At 60.0% G+C, this 17,425-nt stretch overlaps 3 protein-coding genes across 4 annotated transcripts in view; all 3 read left to right on the forward strand.

The window, feature by feature from the left end:
- Positions 1-26: 26 nt before the first annotated feature.
- On the forward strand, positions 27-3,534 carry RILP (Rab interacting lysosomal protein). 2 transcript variants are annotated; one of them, XM_079325008.1, is made up of 8 exons: positions 27-307; positions 833-956; positions 1,397-1,518; positions 1,646-1,831; positions 2,159-2,322; positions 2,428-2,550; positions 2,933-3,016; positions 3,317-3,534. In XM_079325008.1, exons 1-8 carry the CDS (start codon positions 74-76, stop codon positions 3,471-3,473), a joined length of 1,194 nt encoding a protein of 397 aa, XP_079181134.1. In that variant the 5' UTR covers positions 27-73; the 3' UTR covers positions 3,474-3,534. The 2 variants fall into 2 exon arrangements, with proteins under 2 accessions (XP_079181134.1, XP_079181133.1); XM_079325007.1 differs by having other exon boundaries at positions 28-307; positions 1,640-1,831.
- Positions 3,535-4,710: 1,176 nt separating this feature from the next.
- On the forward strand, positions 4,711-11,620 carry SCARF1 (scavenger receptor class F member 1). The gene is made up of 11 exons (XM_079324977.1): positions 4,711-5,128; positions 5,798-5,859; positions 6,138-6,239; positions 6,339-6,864; positions 7,463-7,681; positions 7,763-7,891; positions 7,988-8,091; positions 8,294-8,405; positions 8,483-8,607; positions 8,741-8,878; positions 9,190-11,620. Exons 1-11 carry the CDS (start codon positions 5,034-5,036, stop codon positions 10,194-10,196), a joined length of 2,619 nt encoding a protein of 872 aa, XP_079181103.1. The 5' UTR covers positions 4,711-5,033; the 3' UTR covers positions 10,197-11,620.
- Positions 11,621-14,824: 3,204 nt separating this feature from the next.
- SLC43A2 (solute carrier family 43 member 2) overlaps positions 14,825-17,425 on the forward strand; it is a 31,178-nt gene continuing 28,577 nt past the window's right edge. The window contains exons 1-2 of the mRNA XM_079324999.1: positions 14,825-14,946; positions 16,255-16,451. Of these exons, the coding sequence (XP_079181125.1) occupies positions 16,292-16,451 (160 nt within the window). The 5' untranslated portion in view covers positions 14,825-14,946; positions 16,255-16,291. The remainder of the gene's footprint in view (positions 14,947-16,254; positions 16,452-17,425) is intronic.

The following is a 17,425-nucleotide window of genomic DNA, read 5'->3' on the forward strand; positions in this document are numbered from 1 at the left end:
GCGGTCGGTCGGTCGGTCCCGCCCCGGGGCGGCCCCGGACGGGGCGGAGCTGCGCGGGCACGGGCGCGGGGCGATGGCGGAGGCGCTGTGGCGAACGCCGCCGGGCCGGCTGGCCCCGCCGCACGTCTACCGCATGGCGGGCGCGCTGGGCGCCGAGCTGCGCCGCCTGTCCGCCCGCTACGGGCCCGACGCCGTGGCCGGGCTGGTGCCGCCCGTGGTGCGGCTGCTGGAGCTGCTCGAGGCGCTGGTGGCACCGGCGGCTGCCGAGGGGGAGGCGGCGGCGGCGCTCGGGCCGCAGGAGGCGGAGGTGAGCGGGGAGCGAGCGGGGACCTGCGCCGGTGACAGCAGGTCACGCGTGTCCCCGCCGGAGTGGCCCTGGGGACGGCGCCCAGCCACGCGTGTCCCCGCCGGAGTGGCCCTGGGGACGGCGCTGAGCCGCCTGTTGGCTTTTCCCCGGGGATTGTGCTGATGCGGGTGTCCTACATTTTGAGACGGCTCTTACCCGGCTGCTCCCGTTCCCCTTTGGGACAGCTGCGACCCCGCTGTTCCCTTTTCCCAGGGGATTGCTCTGACCCTCATCCCCTGGGACAGCTCTGATGTGGCTGTGCCGTTCTCCCGGGGGATGGCTGTCCTGTCCCTGCTGTCCCCCACCCCCTGGGATAGTTCGCACCTGTCTGGCCCAGCTGTCCCTCTTTCCGGGGTGGTGGCACTGACCCCGCTGTCCCCCATCCCTCGGGAACCTGTGCCCTGGCTGTCGCCGGCCCCTGGCGCAGCGCTGACCTGGCTGTCCCTGCCCCCGGGGTGGCTCTGACCCGGCTGTCCCCGTCCCCAGGACCCGGAGCAGCGGCTGTGGGAGGCGGAGCGCCGGGAGCGAGCCCTGCACGGCCGCCTGGCCTGCCTGGAGGAGCAGAACCGCCAGCTCCTGGGGCAGCTTGCAGAGAGCCAGTCCCAGGAAGGTGGGTGTCCCAGGGGGTGTCCCAGGGGGTTTGGGGTCCCCTGATGGCACAGGGTGTCCCTTTGGAATGACAGGCTGGGTGCAGGGCTGAACCTGTTCTGCTGGAGCCTGGAATGCTGCTCTCCTTTCCCTCACCTTGCAGACCTGTCCCAGCAGGGAGCATAAGGCATTACCTTGTTCTGCAAATCACAGGGATCCCAAACCTCCAGAGCGCCTCTGAAGCCCGCAGGAGGGTGGTGGAGGCAGGCACAGAGTATGGGCTGCTGTGCCAACACAAGCATGTGTCAGGAGTGCTGTAAAACTCTCAGTTCCCTTCTTCCCACCGTTCCCACTGTGGGATTACCAGGAACAAGTCAGTTTGCAGAAGCAGTGAGGAGCTCGGTGGCGCTGTGGGTTTGGGGAGCCGCTGGGGCCCCTCACTGGGCTGTGCTCTGCCCTCAGACAGCGCGGCTCGGAAGGAGCGGGAGGTGATGCTGCGGCTGAAGGAGGTGGTGGACAGGCAGAGGGACGAGCTGCGTGCCCAGGCCCACGAGATCGTCTGCAAGAGCCGCGACACGGAGGCGGTGAGGGCGGGAGCTCAGGGTGTGGCGTGCCCAGGGAGCTGCTTTAGTGTCACATCATCCCCTGGGGCAGCTGGCACCGATGTCCCCAGCTGGGGACACTGCCTCACCTTTGGCCCTCCAGCTGCAGGAACAGCTGCATCGCTTCATGGCCATGAACGAGGAGCTGCGGCACAAGGTGGCCGTGGTGCAGGCCCAGCTCAAGAGTGCTCTGGAGCACAAGTCAGACCTGGAGGCTGCCATGCTGCAGAGCCAGAGGGAGACGAGCAGGAGGAGCAGGACAGGCCTGGAGAGCCGGCGGCCACAGCCTGGCCTGGTGAGTCTGGGCATCACCAGCACTGACCCCCCACTCCAGCCTGGTGTGGGGCTTTTGGCACACCCTGACATGGCTACTGAAGGAAAACCCACGGCTGCAAACTGAGCAGTGTGGTGTCTGCAGTGCCAGCAGCACCTTCTCTGTGAAAGCTGCTGTGGGTGGAGCAAGATGAGGTGACAGGAGTTAGAAGTTGGATGAGGGGGGTTTGCCACATGTGGTGATGGCCTGAGATAGGGACATTCCTGGGACTTTTCCACATTTGCCTGCGTGTTCACCCAGCCTTTGAGAAGGGTTTTTGAAGTCTCTGCTTGCCTGCTGACTCTCCAGGAGGGAGCCCTGTCACCCTCAGAGGAGCCACAGCACCAGGATGGGGACAGGAGCCCTGCTCACTGCTGCTTCTCCAAAGAAGAGCTGCAGCAGATCCTGCAAGAGAGGAATGAGCTCAAGACCAACCTGTTCTTGGTGCAGGAGGAGCTGGCCTATTATCAGAGGTGAGTTCTGTCCCTGCAGCCACCCCTGGCCCAGCAGAAGCTGCTCCCACCACAGTCAGAATCTTCCCCAGGCTCTTGGTTAACCAGCTGGCTGCTTTTTGCCAGGGAGCTGCTGAACGAGGAGAGAATTCCCAGCTTCTTCTTGGATGCAATGAAGTCAAATATCAGAAAACAGAGGAAAAAAATCAGAGCCAAAATGCTGGGAACAACAGAGGAGTCAGCAAGCAGGTGAGTCAGGCTGGGTGCTGGGATCCTCCCGTGCAGGGTGGGTGCTGGCTCACCTGCTCCAGTATTTCCATCTCTGATGCCCTGGATTGGAGCTTCCTCAATCCCAGAGCTGCCTCCTCCCTCCAGAGATCAAAGGTTTGATGTCTGCAGTTGATGTGCTGCTCTGGCATAGCTGTGCCACAGGGGTTGGGCTTTGTGCTGTAACTCCTGTGTCCCTGTCACCAGTCAGGCCTGGCCTGGCCAAATGCCACTTGTCCCTGTGTGCGTGTGACAAAAGGGAGGTGAGGTGGTGGCACTGGGAGCTCTGGACTAACTCCAGAGTGGCTCCAGCACTTGCTGCTGTGGCTCAGTGCAGGTTTGGCCCCATTTCTTTGTGCTGCAGTGAAGAAGAGGAGGGCTCCTGGCTCCCAGATCATGGCACAGACTGTGTGGATGTTCAGCCTGCAGAATCCAAAATTAGGAGCTTGTAAGTTTTCTTCAGGGCTGGTAGGGATGGGAGGCTCTGCCAGGGGAGAGGTTTGGGGCTTGGCTGGGACCTGGCACTTGTAGATCTTGGATATGATGGGAGCAGAGTCAGTAGCTGGTGCAGGGCTGGCAGGGATGCTGCCAAAGCAGGGGCTGCTGCTTTAGTGGGACCTGCCCTGTCCCGAATGCCACGTGCTCCCAGGGCCTGCAGCCAGGCTGTGTCCTGCTGCCCCCACCACAGAGGGAGGTCGGGCAGAGGGAGGTTTTTCTCCCCAACAGCCCTTGTCTGCTCTCTCTGCAGTTTTGGGCTGTGGTATCAGGGCAGCAGCAAAGACCCCCCCACATCCAGCTGCTCCGGAACCTGGGAAATCATCGACTCACTGGACACACAGCTGGAGCCAGAGGGAGAGAGCAGGGCAGGCTCCAGCTCCCCTGACAGAGCCATGGCACCACTCTGACCCAACAGGAGCAGGAGCAGGATCTGTCCCTGCAGCAGAACTTCTGGATCCTCTTCCAGTGGCTTCAAGGGCTGCCCTGGCAGTTCCCCATGCCGTGGTGGTGGCAAAGCCACAGCGTGGGCAGATCCCTGCAAACCCACTGGGACACTTGGATGTGAGCTGCCAGCCTGGCATGGGACAGCTCAGCACCTCTGGGCATCTCTGCCCACCAGCCACCCTTTCACTGTGCCCACAGCTTAACTGCAGAGGGGTCCTCACAGTGTGCCCCCTCCCCACAGCCCCCTGCTTGCAGCTCAGCATGGTGGGGCTCTGCACCCTCTTCTGCCCCACACCCCAGAAGGGATCTTCCCATCCCCTCTTTGCAAACCCCTCTGCTCACAGCCCAGGGTTCCATTGCCCCATGCTGCTCTGTGGGGATGTTTTACCTCACCCCTTTCTGTCTGTAGCTCCCCAATCCCTGCAATGTGAAGGTCCAGTTGGGGTCACCACAGGGCTGGGAGGGGCTGAGCACACTGCACTGGGTGTCCAGGTGCTCCTGTGGCTGGGAGCAATCAGGATCAGCACCAGCAGGGCCACTCCTGCACTTCTCAGGCATGGGGTCAGTCAGTTTTGTACTGGGACCTCTTCCTGCCACCTCTGGGACCTGGCAGACTGAAACAATCCTTGTGTTCATGGGGATGGGTTGGTTTCCTCAGATCAGGTACTTTCTACCTTTAATTAGGAAATAAATCAGTCTCTTGTTTCTCCTCTAAGGTTCTGGCTGCAGCCTCTGCTCTCTGCTTGTGATGCTCCCAGGTTTCCCTCACCCTCCTCCTAATGCCTGTGTGCCCTGAGCCCCTTCTGGTGGGTCAGCTGTGATGGGGAGGGGGCTCCAGGGGGGTCATCCCACTGTGCTGGGCATGGAAGAGTTAATTCCTGCATGGCCAAGGGGAGCACTGTGCTTCCAACCCGGAGCCCCCCCGGCTGAGGCAGCCTTGGGTAGGAAAAAGGTGTTTCCTGTGCATCTGCTGACACAAAGCTCCTGGGGACACACGAGGTGGGACAGTGGCCAGCAGCCCTTCAAAGGCCAGCACAGGTCAGGCTGTGTTGCCATGGGGACATGGGGACCCCTCCTCTGAGCCCCTGCCCGGGGCTGGCAGTGCCATGGGGTGGCACATGGGGGTTGGGGCAGGGGGTGGCATTTGTTTGGGGTGGGGGGATGTTGGCTGAAGCAGCTTTGGAGGGTGGCCCGGGGGGAGTGGGGTGGCACAGGTGAGATGTTGAGGAGGTACCAGCCCCTGTGTGGCTGTGTTGAGCCCCTGGATGCCCCTTTCTGTGGTAGGGTGGCAGCCAGGGCCAAAAATAGCCCAGGCAGCAGCAGCAGCAGCATTCCCTGCTCCCTCTCTGCCGCACCCCTGACGTCTGGATCGGGCGCCTCCTCCCGCGTTTCCTCAGGAAGAAACCCAAGGCTGGAGGGAGGAAGAGGCTGCAGCACGGGCGGGACAGAGGGACAGAGGGACAGAGGGACACCAGCGTGGGGCTGGGGAGCCACCAGGACTGGGGCCCTGGTGCCCTGCTGGGATGGAGAGTGCCCGGCCCATCCTCTGCCTCCAGCTGTGGCTGTGGGTGCAGAGCTCTGCCCAGGAGCTCGACCCCGAGGGCAGGAACGTCTGCAGGTAGGTGCCACGGGGTCCCCACTTGTGCCACTCCATCTCCTGGGGCCTCTCAGCAGCCCCAGGGGTTGTTGTCCATCCCCTTTTCCATGGACAGGGGTGTGCAGCCTGGCACGGGGTGGGTGCAGAGATTGGGGTGATGCTGGGGAGTGTGGTTTGGGCATGTCTGGGCTTTTGGGGCATCAGATCCCTTCTCCAGGGTTTATTTCTCATTCACCCTCCAAGCACAAGGCAATGGGGCAATATGGGACCCTTGGCAAAACTCACAGTGGGGAAAGATCTGCGTGGCAAACTCCAATGAGATTTGGGAGCTGAATTTGTCACCACGATTCCTCTCCCGTTGTCTCCCATCAGCAGTGACACCTTTCACAGCTTCACTTCGGTGCCTCATTTCTGCCCTGCTGGTGAAGCTCTGAGCCTCTCCCGGGGCACGGGATACCCGGCAAGGCTCCATGGGGACATTCCCAGCACTTGGGGCAGCCCAGCCCCGCCGCCCACCCGGGCTGCAGCCTCCTAAATTTCCTTCTATTTTTCTGGTTTCCTTCCGGAGCGTTGCCCTGGGGGCCGCGCCGCCTTCTCAGCACTGGGGCAAGGATCGCTGTGCCTTGGCCGAGGCCATGAGGCCACCCTGGCCCCCCGGCCCTGGCTGACACCCCCCGGTCTGTCCCGCAGGTTCCCGGCCGGCCCCGGCTGCTGTCCCGGCTGGAAGCAGGACGGGAGGGCGTGCACGGTCGGTGAGTGATGGATGGGATGAATCCCAAAGCGTGGTCCCCAGGCTCATGCAGGGGATCCTGTGAGTGTTGGGGGAAGCCATGCAGCTCTGTTCCAGCGGGGTCCTGCTCCATGGGGACCCCCAACTCCTGCTGGTGCTGCAGCAGAGCCGGAGGGATGGAGCGGGAAAGCGGGATGGTGGTTCCCCTGGGAATGCTGTCCCGATGAGAGGGTGGCAGGTGTGGTGTGAGCCCAGTTTGGGGAGTGCAGAGGATGCTGAGTGCCTTTCCTACCACAACAGCCATATGCGAGGGGGAGGACGCCTGCAGGGAGGGCGAGGTGTGCGTGAAACCCGGGCTGTGCCGCTGCCCACCCGGCTTCTTCGGAGCGGACTGCAGCTCCCGTGAGTGCCTCAGCCCCGCCATCCCCCTTCAAAGCCGGCCTGATGCTCGGGGGGCTGCCGGCATTCTCCCCATCCTGTCCGTGTCCTTTCTCCTCGCAGGCTGTCCCGAGCAGTACTGGGGCCACGACTGCAAGCGGAGCTGCCCGTGCCACCCCAACGGGCGCTGCGACCCCGTGAGCGGCCACTGCACCTGCGACCCCAACCACTGGGGAGGGCTGTGCCAGTTCCCCTGCCAGTGCGGCCCCCACGGCCGCTGTGACCCCCAGACCGGCGCCTGCCACTGCGAGCCGGGCTGGTGGGCGCCCAGCTGCAGGAAACAGTGCCAGTGCAGCCCCTCCACCTCGCACTGCGACCCCCTGAGCGGGCTGTGCCGCTGCCTGCCCGGCTGGTGGGGCAGGAGGTGCAGCTTCAAGTGCTCCTGCAACGTCTCGCCCTGCGCGCAGGAGACGGGCAAGTGCGAGTGCCTGGCTGGCTACTGGGGACCGGCGTGCCAGCGGCGCTGCGACTGCGGGCGCGGCTCCTGCAGTCCCGTCACTGGCCACTGCACCTGCCAGCCGGGCTACCAGGGCAGGAGCTGCCGGGAGCCCTGTCCGGCGGGGAAATACGGATCTCAGTGCGTGCACAGGTGAGATAGGGAAGCAGGGGGGGTCCAGCAGTCAGCTTTTGGGGAAGGCACTGTGCCTGTGTCTGTCCCTTTGGCTGGGCAGGCAGACCCATCCTGGGGGTTTGAGCATCCCAGCTTGGATGCAGCATCAGTGTTGTTCCCAAAGAAACACCTTGTTAATGCCAGCAGAAAGTGTCACCCTAAAATGTGGTCCTTAGTCCCACTCCCTGATAAAGCAGCAGCTCTCAACTCAGAATATTCTACTTCTGCTTCCCTCTATAGAATAGAATAGAATAGAATAGAATAGAATAGAATAGAATAGAATAGAATAGAATAGAATAGAATAGAATAGAATAGAATAGAATAGAATAGAATAGAAGTAGAGTAGAAATCTTTCTCTCTGTATAATATCCTGATTCTGCTTCCCTCCCACCTTCTTGCTACCACAGACCATTAGGCATCCCTGTATTTCTCTCCTTGGTCCAAAATGATGCTTAATGATTTTCTGGGATGAAGCCTCCTTTTTTGTGGGGTGAAAGCTGCATTTTGTGGGGTGAAAGCTGCTTTTTAGGGGTACAAGGGTGGGCGCTGAGATCTCGGTGCCTCTCTGCCCACGCAGCTGTGGGAGCTGCAAGCGCAGCCAGCCCTGCTCGCCCGTGGATGGTTTCTGCCTGGCCTGCCAGCCTGGCTGGAACGGGACCCTCTGCAAGGATCCCTGTGCTCCTGGATTCCATGGTGAGGGCTGCCTGCAGCTGTGTCCCCGCTGCCAGCACGGGGAGCCCTGTGACCCCCAGACTGGGTTCTGCCAGCGCTGTGACCCCGGCTGGACGGGGCCCAGGTAAGGCCAGGGTGAGGCTGCTGCTCCCTGGGGTGTCCCTGCTCTGGGGTGCATTGCTGATGCTTTGCTCTCTTTTGGCAGCTGCAACAGCTCCTGCCCTGTGGGTACCTTTGGTGATGGCTGCCAGTTCCTCTGCCCTGAGTGTGTTTCAGGGAGTTGTGACCCCGTGACAGGAGTTTGTATCTGCCAGGCAGGCTTCTGGGGAAACAGGTAATGCCAGGAAATGCTGGGATAATGCTGGGAGTGGGGCTGGGCTGCAGCCTTGCTCTCTCTGGGGGCATTTCCCACCTTTCCTCTCTCTTCCAGCTGCAATGACACCTGTCCTGAGGGGTATTTTGGAGTGAATTGTTCCTCGCCCTGCCAGTGCTCCCGGGGGACCTGCGATCCTGTGCAGGGTGACTGTGTGCTGAGTAAGACTAACCTCACATTTACTCCTTGGCACTGGGAAAGGGACAGTCACATCTCACTGGGGAAGGTGCTGGAGGGCTGGGATGCATCCTGGTGCCTCCTGGCCCCACCAGGAGTTGTCAGCTCCTGCTCTCTTCATGCAGGGCTGTTCTGTAGGTGTCACAGCCCCAGGACATGCCAGACTCAACTCATCTCCTCACACAGGTTTGAAGGACCATGGAGCCCTTGCAGCTGCCATCCTTGTCCCTCTCCTGCTGCTGCTGCTCTGTGTTGCCTGCTGCTGCTGTGGTGCTGGCTCAGCAGATGCCAGAGACAGGTATTTTTTCACATTTTTCAACCTTTGACACAAAACCTCATCTCCCTTGTCCCTTGATGCCCACCTCTGCTCTGCAGGGCAGCTGTGCCTGACGATGATGTGGTGGCCAGGATGAAGCACCACGTGCAGGGTGTGCTGGCCAACCTCAGTGCTCTCGTGCCCTGCTTTAACCTGGGTGCCTCAAAACTTCCCAAAGTCACAGGTGAGCAAAGCAGAGCTGCTGACAGCACTTCCAGAGCTGCTGCAATCTCTGCACTTTGGGGGGAAGCCTGGAACCCCTCTCCTCTGAGCACCCTGGGGTGCTCGAGTTCAGCTGGGTGTCTTCTCCTCCCCAGTTTCTCATCACGACATGGAAATCCCCTACAACCCCAGCTTCATCGAGCCACCGTCTTCTGCGTGGGTTTCAGACAGCTCCTTCTCCTCCTTCGACACCGACAACGAGGGACCCGAGTACTCCGTCCCTCCCAGAGAAGGTGACGCCCATGGCTGCTCCTCCTCCTCCTCTCTGATCACCTCCGGCCCATCGGGGTCAATCCTGGCCGTCCCAGGGAGCTGTGCTTGGCACAGACGATGTTTATTTCCTTGCTTTCCTTGTTTTCCTGTCTGCAGGGCTGTGTTTGGCCGTGTGCGATGGGACGTGCCCAGTGGGGCAGCCCCATTTCACAACCTCCTCCCTGGGAAACGATCCCAGGGACAATCCTGTTGCATCAGCTCCTGGCCCAGTGTCCTCATTTATGTCCCCGGGCTGGGTGGCAGCTGTAACACGTGTCACCTTGTCCCACAGGCATCCCGCTGCTGGGCGGGGCTGAGCTGCAGGATGGAGCATCCCGCCCCGGCGAGGCGCTCCCGGACCCGTCCGCCTTCGACTCCGAGGATGTCTCGCAGCCCTTCGCCATCCCCCGCACCTCCAGCATCGCCAAGGCCAAGCGACCCTCCGTGTCCTTCGCCGAGGGGACAAAATTCGGGGCGGCCGAGACCCCCAGCCCCAGCAGGAAGCCCAAGGCGCCGTGGGGCCCGTCCAGGCTGACCCCACCGCCGGGGGATGCGGCGGGCGAGCCCCCCAGAGAGCGCCCGGCCAGCGATTGCTACGAGAACCCCGAGCCCCTCAGCAAAGGGGACGAAAGCCACCGGCCATCGCCTCGGGCCACCCCGGGGGGACGGCGCAGGGTGGTGTCCAGCACCAGGCATGTGGCCCAGAGAGTGGAGGCGCTGGAAGCAGCTGCGAAATCCGGCAGCTGGGAGGCGAAGGGGAAGGAACCCGATGTCACAACCATCTACATGGTGGTGGGAACGGCCGGGGAGGACACCAAGAGGGAGGGGACTGGCGAGGGACCGGTGCAGGCTGTGCTGAAGCGTCTGGGCAGCTTGCAGAAGGGCAAGTGGGCTGCGAAGGAGGAGCCCAAGGTGAGGAGGAGCATGGAGGCCATCCAGAAACCTCCTCGGAGGGCCCTGGCACAGCGCAGGGACTCGGAGAACAGCTGCAAGCAGAGGGAGAGTGTGCCCGGAGCTCCTGCCGAGCCAGCCCCTGGCAAGCCCCAGCATCCCGCTGCAAAGAGACTGTCCCTCCTCCTCGCGTCCCTCTCGTCAAAAAGCACCGGTGCCCAGGACGGGGCCAGCGAAACCGTAGGTGCCACAGAGAAGGGCAAAAGCTCGGAGTTAGTTGGTAGCCTCGAAAGGAAGGGACAGGCTGCGGTGGAGGAAGAGCCGAAATACGAGAACGTGGCCAGCGGCGGGGCTGATTCGCCCTCCGGCCCCGGCAAAGAGCTGCTGGCCACCCCTCCGGCCACCTGAGCCACCCCGGGCCGGGCCGGGCCGGGCAGCCCCGGGGCTGCTCCAGCCCCAGCCGGGGGAAGCGCGGCCAGCTCCGAGCTGGGACCTGGGGAAGCGCCGAGCCCTCCTGGGGACCCCCTCCCTTTCCTCCGAGCCCTGCGGCTGTTCTGGGGCCACAGCAGGGACAGCCTGTGGGGCTGTGGTGCTCGAGGGTTTTTTCCTGCTCCTCCCTGCCCTACCAGCCCCATTTGTGTCTGCACAGCCCAGGGGACAGCGATGCTCTGGACACTGTGGTGGCACTCTCGAGTCCCTGTCACCACTAGGGACATAGCCAATGCAGGGCTGCTGAGTGCTCAGCTGGGAAACGTGTGCACAAAATCCAGTCTCACCCCATCGTTTTTCACCTTTCCCTGTCCCAGTTCCAGTGATGCAGCCTGGAGCCTCTTGCTGTAAAAGTGCTTCTCGCTGAAGGGGATTATTTTGTGGAGCTGGGCTGAGATGATGGGCTGTCACAAGCAGCTTCAGAGAAAATTAATTTTAGCTGCTTATCTCAAAGGGTATCTGGGTCTGTGGGGATTTATCTGTGTGGCTCTGGCTTCTGTGGCAAGCCCTGGCTGCCTTTGCTTCCATGTGGAAAAGCTCATGGCAGGACACAGGGTGTAGTGAAAGCCTTTTAAACTCCACACAGTTCCAAGCTGCAGTTGTGCAAACGTGGCAGCTGGGCAGTGACCATCAACCTGTGTACCTGGCGCCGTGCTGATAAGGGTGGAAGTTGCCTGAAAATGGGATTTCCATGGGTGCCCTAAGCTCCTGGACCTCCCACACCTCACTCCTGCTGTAAAGGTGGTTGAGATGCCAAAGAGGATTTGCAGAGTGATCTGGGTTTAGATGTATCTACGTAGTAAAAGGTTTTTGTGTATTTTTTTCTGTTATTCCACGTGGTGTGAAATCCTTGGAATGATAATTAAATGCCCTTTAGGAGATGGGTTTCCCAGCCAGTCTTTGAGTCAAAGATACAACCAGAAATATTCTCCAGAGTGTGGAAACTGTCAGCAGCCTTAGGCTTTCTGTTTGGGTTTTTAAAAAATTTTCTGTCTCTGTTAAATTCTGAATTCTCACTCACTGAGCTGAGCCCTGTGCAGAGCCCAAGACTGGAGTGCAGGAGGAATGTGGGTGGGCTGTGAGTGTCCAGAGCCCCTCTGCTGCAGCCTGCACATCACACATCATGTGCAGAGCTCCACATGAATCCTTCTAATCTGGGATTCAGGGTTTGGGGTGTTTCAGAAAACACAGTGGGTTTTGCTTTTTCCCTTTTGCTTTTCACAAGTGCTTCTCCACAGCATAAGACTAAATCCCCACAGTCTGACGTGGCTGAAGGTTCCAGTTTTGCAGCCAGCACAAAGCACCCTTTCCTGCAGTGGAATCATCTGCTTCTGTGATTATAACACCCAATATTCTGGCATCCAAATAAAACTGCTCATCCTGGCAGGACTGGAGCAGCAGCCTGTTCTGCACAGGCTTGCTTTTGTTTTGACACCGTTTTATGACAGCAGCAGGGACAGTCCCACATTTGATTTATAAGCAGCCATTTTTTCCCTAATGGGATGGATATTTTGAGCCTGTGAGCTGAGCAGTGCAGTGCCAGAAGTGAACATCACATGAGCCGGTTCACTCTGGGTGCAGTATGTAAATAGCTGACAACAAGCTGACAGCCTTCGTTCTCCACTCAAACCAGCGCCTGGTTTGAGAAAACGCTGCTGCTGGGAGAACCTTCTGTGTCCATACAGCCAGGATGTTTCCCCTGCTTGAAGATGAAGCATCTTGGCCGTGTCTGGGCAGTGAAAGGGAAAGGAGCTGCAGATCTCCAGCGTGGCTGCCCATGCACACTCCTGCAGCGAGGCTGCGCTGGTGTCTGCTGGCTGGGATGTGCCGGGGTTTAGCTCTGGCTGTGGGAGGTCTGCAAGGCAGAGCTGGCGGGTGAGGGAGGGGCAATCTCTTCCCGTGCTGGATCTCTGACTTTCCAAAGCTGCTGCAGTGTTTGGAAGGCAGGCAGTGGGAAGGGATCCGTGTGCAGGTGCTGTCTGCAGGCAGAGGTGTCTGTGTGCTCGGCTGGGACAGGAACAGAGCCTGGAGCTGTTCCTGGGGTCTGTCCTGTGGTGGTCTGTCCTTCTCATCCTGTCAGCCTTGTCATCTCCTTTCCCAAACTGCCCAAACATTTGGAAAGCACCACGCTGTTTACCCCAGTGGCTGTGCCAGAGCAGGAGCTGTCACCTCTCTTCCAGCCTAAACTCATTCTTGGCCAGTTTCTAAAAACATGTCTCTGTGTCAGTGCTGTTCTTCGGCTTCACTTTATTTTTTTTCTCCCCATGCTGTTTACTCAATCCCTGGGGTATTTATAGCTGGCCATGGATGACCTGATAGCTGGTTTTCTCCTTCTAGGATAGGAAAACTGAGCCACTCTTGCTGTGGCAAAGGGTGCCTGTGACCCCAAACAGCCCCTGAACCTCCTCCTGCTCCTCCCTGTCACAGTTTGTGTTTCTTGGACCCAGCAGCCAGGTCTGGGTGCTGAGGTCTCCTGGGTCTTGTGCTGTCTCAGCCTTCCTCTCCCTCTGTTAAACACCTGGCTCTGATCCAAGCTGCCTTGTTTTCTTTGGGCTTTTTGTTTGTTTGTTTGCATTGGCTTGAATCCACCTTCCAGCTGTTGAAACGTTTGATCCCTGTGGCACAGCCAAGGCCGAGGAGTTTCCTCTTCCCGCCCGCCGCAAGGATGGAGTGGTGGGGACACGTCCGTTTGTCTGGGGCCCTCTGCTTCCTCTGGGGTGTTTACCTGCCACAAATGCTGTTCTCATCTCCTTTGGCTGAGCAAATATCCCCTATAAACATTCATGGCCATGTCTTCTGACGCAGGACCTCCCTAATGAGGGAGGATGGGATTCATGGAAGGTCTAGAAATACCTCAGAGGAATGCTCTGAAAAATAATTTAACAGAAAAAAGAGGGCAGAGCTCTGGTGCAGTCAGATGTGAAACTGGCTTTTAATTATATTACTTTTATTTCATGAAACTGGGCTGCATCCCCAGCAGTGTGATCACAGGTTTAGCGAGGGGATTTTCCCCCTTTACTCTGCTCACCTGAAACCCTACCTGGAGTACTGAGTCCAGCTGTGAGGATTCCAACATAAAAAGGACAGGGATGTGTTGGAGTCCAGAGGAAGCCACGATGATGATCAGAGGCTGGAGCAGCTCTGCTGTGGACAGGCTGAGAGATCCGGGGGTATTCAGCCTGGAGAAGGGTGAAGGAAGACTTGACAGCACTTCCAGTGTCTAAAAGGAATCCAAGAGAGCTGGAGAAGGACTTTGGACAAGGGATAGAGTGACAGCACAAGGGGGAATGGCTGACAGGGGGCAGGGTTAGATGGGATAATGGGGAGAAATTCTTCATGGTGGGGCCCTGGCACAGAGAAGCTGTGGCTGCCCCACACTGGGAAGTGTCCAAGGCCAGGTTGGATGGGGCTTGGAGCCACCTGAGCTGGTGGAAGGTGTCCCTGCCCATGGCAGGGGGTGGGATAAGATGATCTTTTAGGTTCCTTCCAACACAAACCTTTCTGTGACTCTTTGAATGAGCTGTGTCATGGGCTGGGATGTCTCCAGGGCTCATTGCCTCCGTCCAGCTGTGCCATGAGGGTGGTCAGCCCGGGGATACACTGGATGCCAGCTCCCAAAAAGCCTTTTAATGGTGCGGAGCAGCTTCTCTGCTGTCTCTCCTTGAGCGGGACAGGCAGATTCGCGGGACAGACCCGGTGCCCGTACCCACAGCAGGTGCGCAAAGCCGGGGCGCTGTTCCCGCACGGCTCACGGCGGTGCGGCTCCCGCGGCCGCCGCCCGGGGCCGGCGGAGAGCGGCGGAGAGCGGCAGCGAGCCCCGGGGCGTTCCGCGCCGTGCCGGGCGGGGGAGCCGCATCACCTCCTGCCGCCGGCCCCGGCTTTTGTCGCTTTTCCCTGGAAGGCGGCGAGCCCGAGCCGCGCTCGGGTGCCGCTGTGCCCGCAGAGGGTCCGTGTGCGTGTTTGTAGGTGTGTGTTTACCGCAGAATACCGGGGGAATCCCCGAGGAGAAAAATACCAGGGGATGGCTGGGCGTGGGAGGTACTTGTGGGAGATATCTGGGGATACCGGGGAGTAGATATCGGGGGTTACCGGGAGAAGATATCGGGGAGTAGCGGTGGGAGAAAGCGGGGGGTACCGTGGGATCCCAGGGGAAGATACCGGAGGGTCCTGTGGGGAGATATCGTGGGTCCCGTGAGGGGATCCCGTGGGAATATGGGGGGGTCCCCTGAGAAGGTCCCGGTGGGGTCCTGTAGGGATTTGAGGGAGTTCCGTGAAAGATTCCCGAGGGGATCCCATGGGGATTTGAGGGGGTCCCATGAGGGGATCCCGTGGGGATTTGAGGGGGTCCCGTGAGGGGATCCCGTGGGGATTTGAGGGGGTCCCGGTGGGATCCCGTAGGGATATGGGGAGGTCCCGGTGAGATCCCGTAGGGATATGGGGAGGTCCCGTGAGTGGGTTCCGGTGCGATCCTGTGGGGATTTGAGGGGGTCCCGGGGGGTCCCGTGAGGGGGGGGGGGGGGCGCGAACCGGCACGTGCCCCAGCGGCAGCGGCGCGCGCGGCCATTGGCTGAGGCAGCGACCAATCAGCGCGCGCGCCTGTTTTGCCTCGGAGGGCGGATAAAAAGCCCGGGTGGGACCGCGGCGGAGCGGAGCGGGCGGGGTACTGGCGGTGAGCGGGGCATGGCGGGGGGCGCCGAACCGGCATTGCGGGGGCTGGCGGAGCGCCGTGGGGTTTGCACGGCACGGGGACAATGCGGAGGGAGCGGGGACACCGGGGGATCCGCGCGTGGGAGTGGCAGGCGGCGGAGGGAGAGGGGATGGAGAGGGGCAGCGTGGGTGGGGGGCCGGATGGCGGGGAGGGAGGGGGATGCTGCGGGGATTTTGGGGGGTGGGATGCGGCGGGGGTGATGTGGGGAGCGGGGACAGCGGGCTGCAGCTCTTGTCGCAGAGTGGATCGCTGCCGGGGCTGGGGAGGGGGCTGCGGGCGCAGGGATGAGGAAGAGGAGGAGGAGGCGATGGAGGAAATGCGTTGTGGGCTGTGCTGGGGCAGCGGGCCTGCGCTGTGAGTGGAGGGTTTGGGGGGGCTGCAGGCTGGCTTGCGGGGCGGGGGGCTCTGAACCGGCTGCTGTGGCTGGAAGGGGGGCTCTGACCTCCCGGTATCACTGCAGGGAGCTGGGTGAGACCCCCTCCTGCCAAGGCACCCGTGCTGGGGTCCCTCCGAGAAGGGCACTGTCCTGTGTGGCCAGCACAGCCTGAGGGGTGCTGGGCTGGGAAAAGCCTCAGCTTGGCTCCAAGGGCTACCTGCCTTGTGACACCCCAGGGGTGCCTCTTGGACTGGTGTGTTCCCAAATTTGCTCGCTCCCGTGGGCCCCAGGGACTGGGATAAGTGGAGCTGGACACAGTTAATGCAGCTGCAGCATCTGGGGCAGCCTGGAGGTGCCACTGAGCTGCGGTGTCTCCTAGCTGGCTGTTCTCTCAGGCAGCAGAAAGTGCATTTGTAGAACCCTCATGCACCTTCCAGAGCAGGTCTGTGCTTTTGCATGGGGCAGAGCAGACCTGGTGGGTCACTGAATCCTCCTCTGGTTGTGTGGGGCTGTGTCCCCCATCCCAGCCCCTGCCTGATGGCACTGGGGACATCATAGTGCTGGCTACAGCCCCGTGCCCTGCCATTTATCCCCCAGTTCATCACCCCTGGATAGGGACAGGGGCAGTGGGCTCCAGGCTGTTTGCTGCATTTTCATACCTGTTGCTCAGGCAAGTGGAACAGAGTCCTTGAGCAGAGCCCTGTGTGTCACTCCGAGCACCCCAGGGGCTCTTCCAAGGGCACCTGTGCCTCTCCAATCCCTCCAGGTCACCTGGCAAGCCGGCACCTGCCACAACCAGTTCTGCACCTGGGAGATCTCAAACCACGGGGTTTTTTTTCATGCTTTTAGAGCAGCGTGTGCTGTGTGGACTGACTGTGTGTTTGTCCCTGCAGGCTGAGGCTCTGAAGGAGGCCACCCCCGCAGGCAGCCATGGCCCCCACGCTGGCCACAGCGCACCGGCGGCGCTGGTGGATGGCGTTCACCGCCATCATTGAGAACCTGCTCTTCTCCGCCGTGCTGCTGGGCTGGGGCTCCCTGCTCATCATGCTCAAGGCAGAAGGGTTCTACTCCTACCTGTGCTATGGATTAGGTAAGGATACTCCAGGCTCCTGTGTGGATAAGTTGCTGCTGAGGTTTGCTGGTGTGGTGTGCTCTGTTTGAGGTTGGAGGTCCCAGGAGAGAAGGAAGGGATTTGTGCTCCTTCCTAAAGTCAGTGTGCCTGTAGGTGCTGTTGCTTTGTTGGGTGATTGGAAAAAGGAGCTTTAATCATCATTAAAGATGAGCTTTTTCTGCTTGGCCATGAGTTCTTCCTCATCAAGGGAAGGCTGAATGGGTTCTGGAGGATGATGATTTTTGGGGAAGTGTGTCCTGAGTTTATAAGAAGACCTTTGTCCTTAGTGGTGAGAAAACAAGGAGCATGGATGGCAATAATATCAGAGCAGTCCAATGCTGCTGTTGAGAATTTGCAGAATTAAATACTACAGATCATTCCTTTCCTCCCTGAAGCACCCAGGATATGCTGAAACCAGGCTGTGTTTCTGTGGGGGTTTGAGATTTACCCTCTGCCCCAGCCAGAAGTGAATGTCCCTGTTGCAGGCACAGCCTGGAAAGGGGAGACAGAATTTTATGGTGTGGGAATGATAATCCTGGGAAAACAGCCTGGAGGTGGATGTGTATCCCCAGCCTGGGCATGGAGAGAACTGTGCATCCCACAGTGTGCTTGGGTGGTCAGTGGGGTTAAAAGGAACCCGTGGGTAAAGGTGTGGTGTGGGTTTGGAAAGCTGCTGTGGTGACTGAGGGTTTACATGTGCTCAGAGGAGGGAAGGGCAGAGTGAAGAGAGGCAGTTTGGGCTCTGTCCAGAGATGTGTGCTGGAGGCTGAGACTGGCTGGTGGAGGAAGCAGTTTGTGAAAAGAGTTGGAAATCAGTTCATGGACCCTCAGTGAGTAATGGCCGAGAACAGTAGGGGAACAAAGTCCAGACAAAGGTACCTGTGAATAGCAGTGATGATACTTTAGGTTTTGCTCATTCATCATCTGCTTATCTCCCCTGCTTTGTGTATCAG

Source organism: Erithacus rubecula, assembly GCF_903797595.1.
Source record: "Erithacus rubecula genome assembly, chromosome: 22".
In the NCBI taxonomy this organism is placed as follows: domain Eukaryota; kingdom Metazoa; phylum Chordata; class Aves; order Passeriformes; family Muscicapidae; genus Erithacus; species Erithacus rubecula.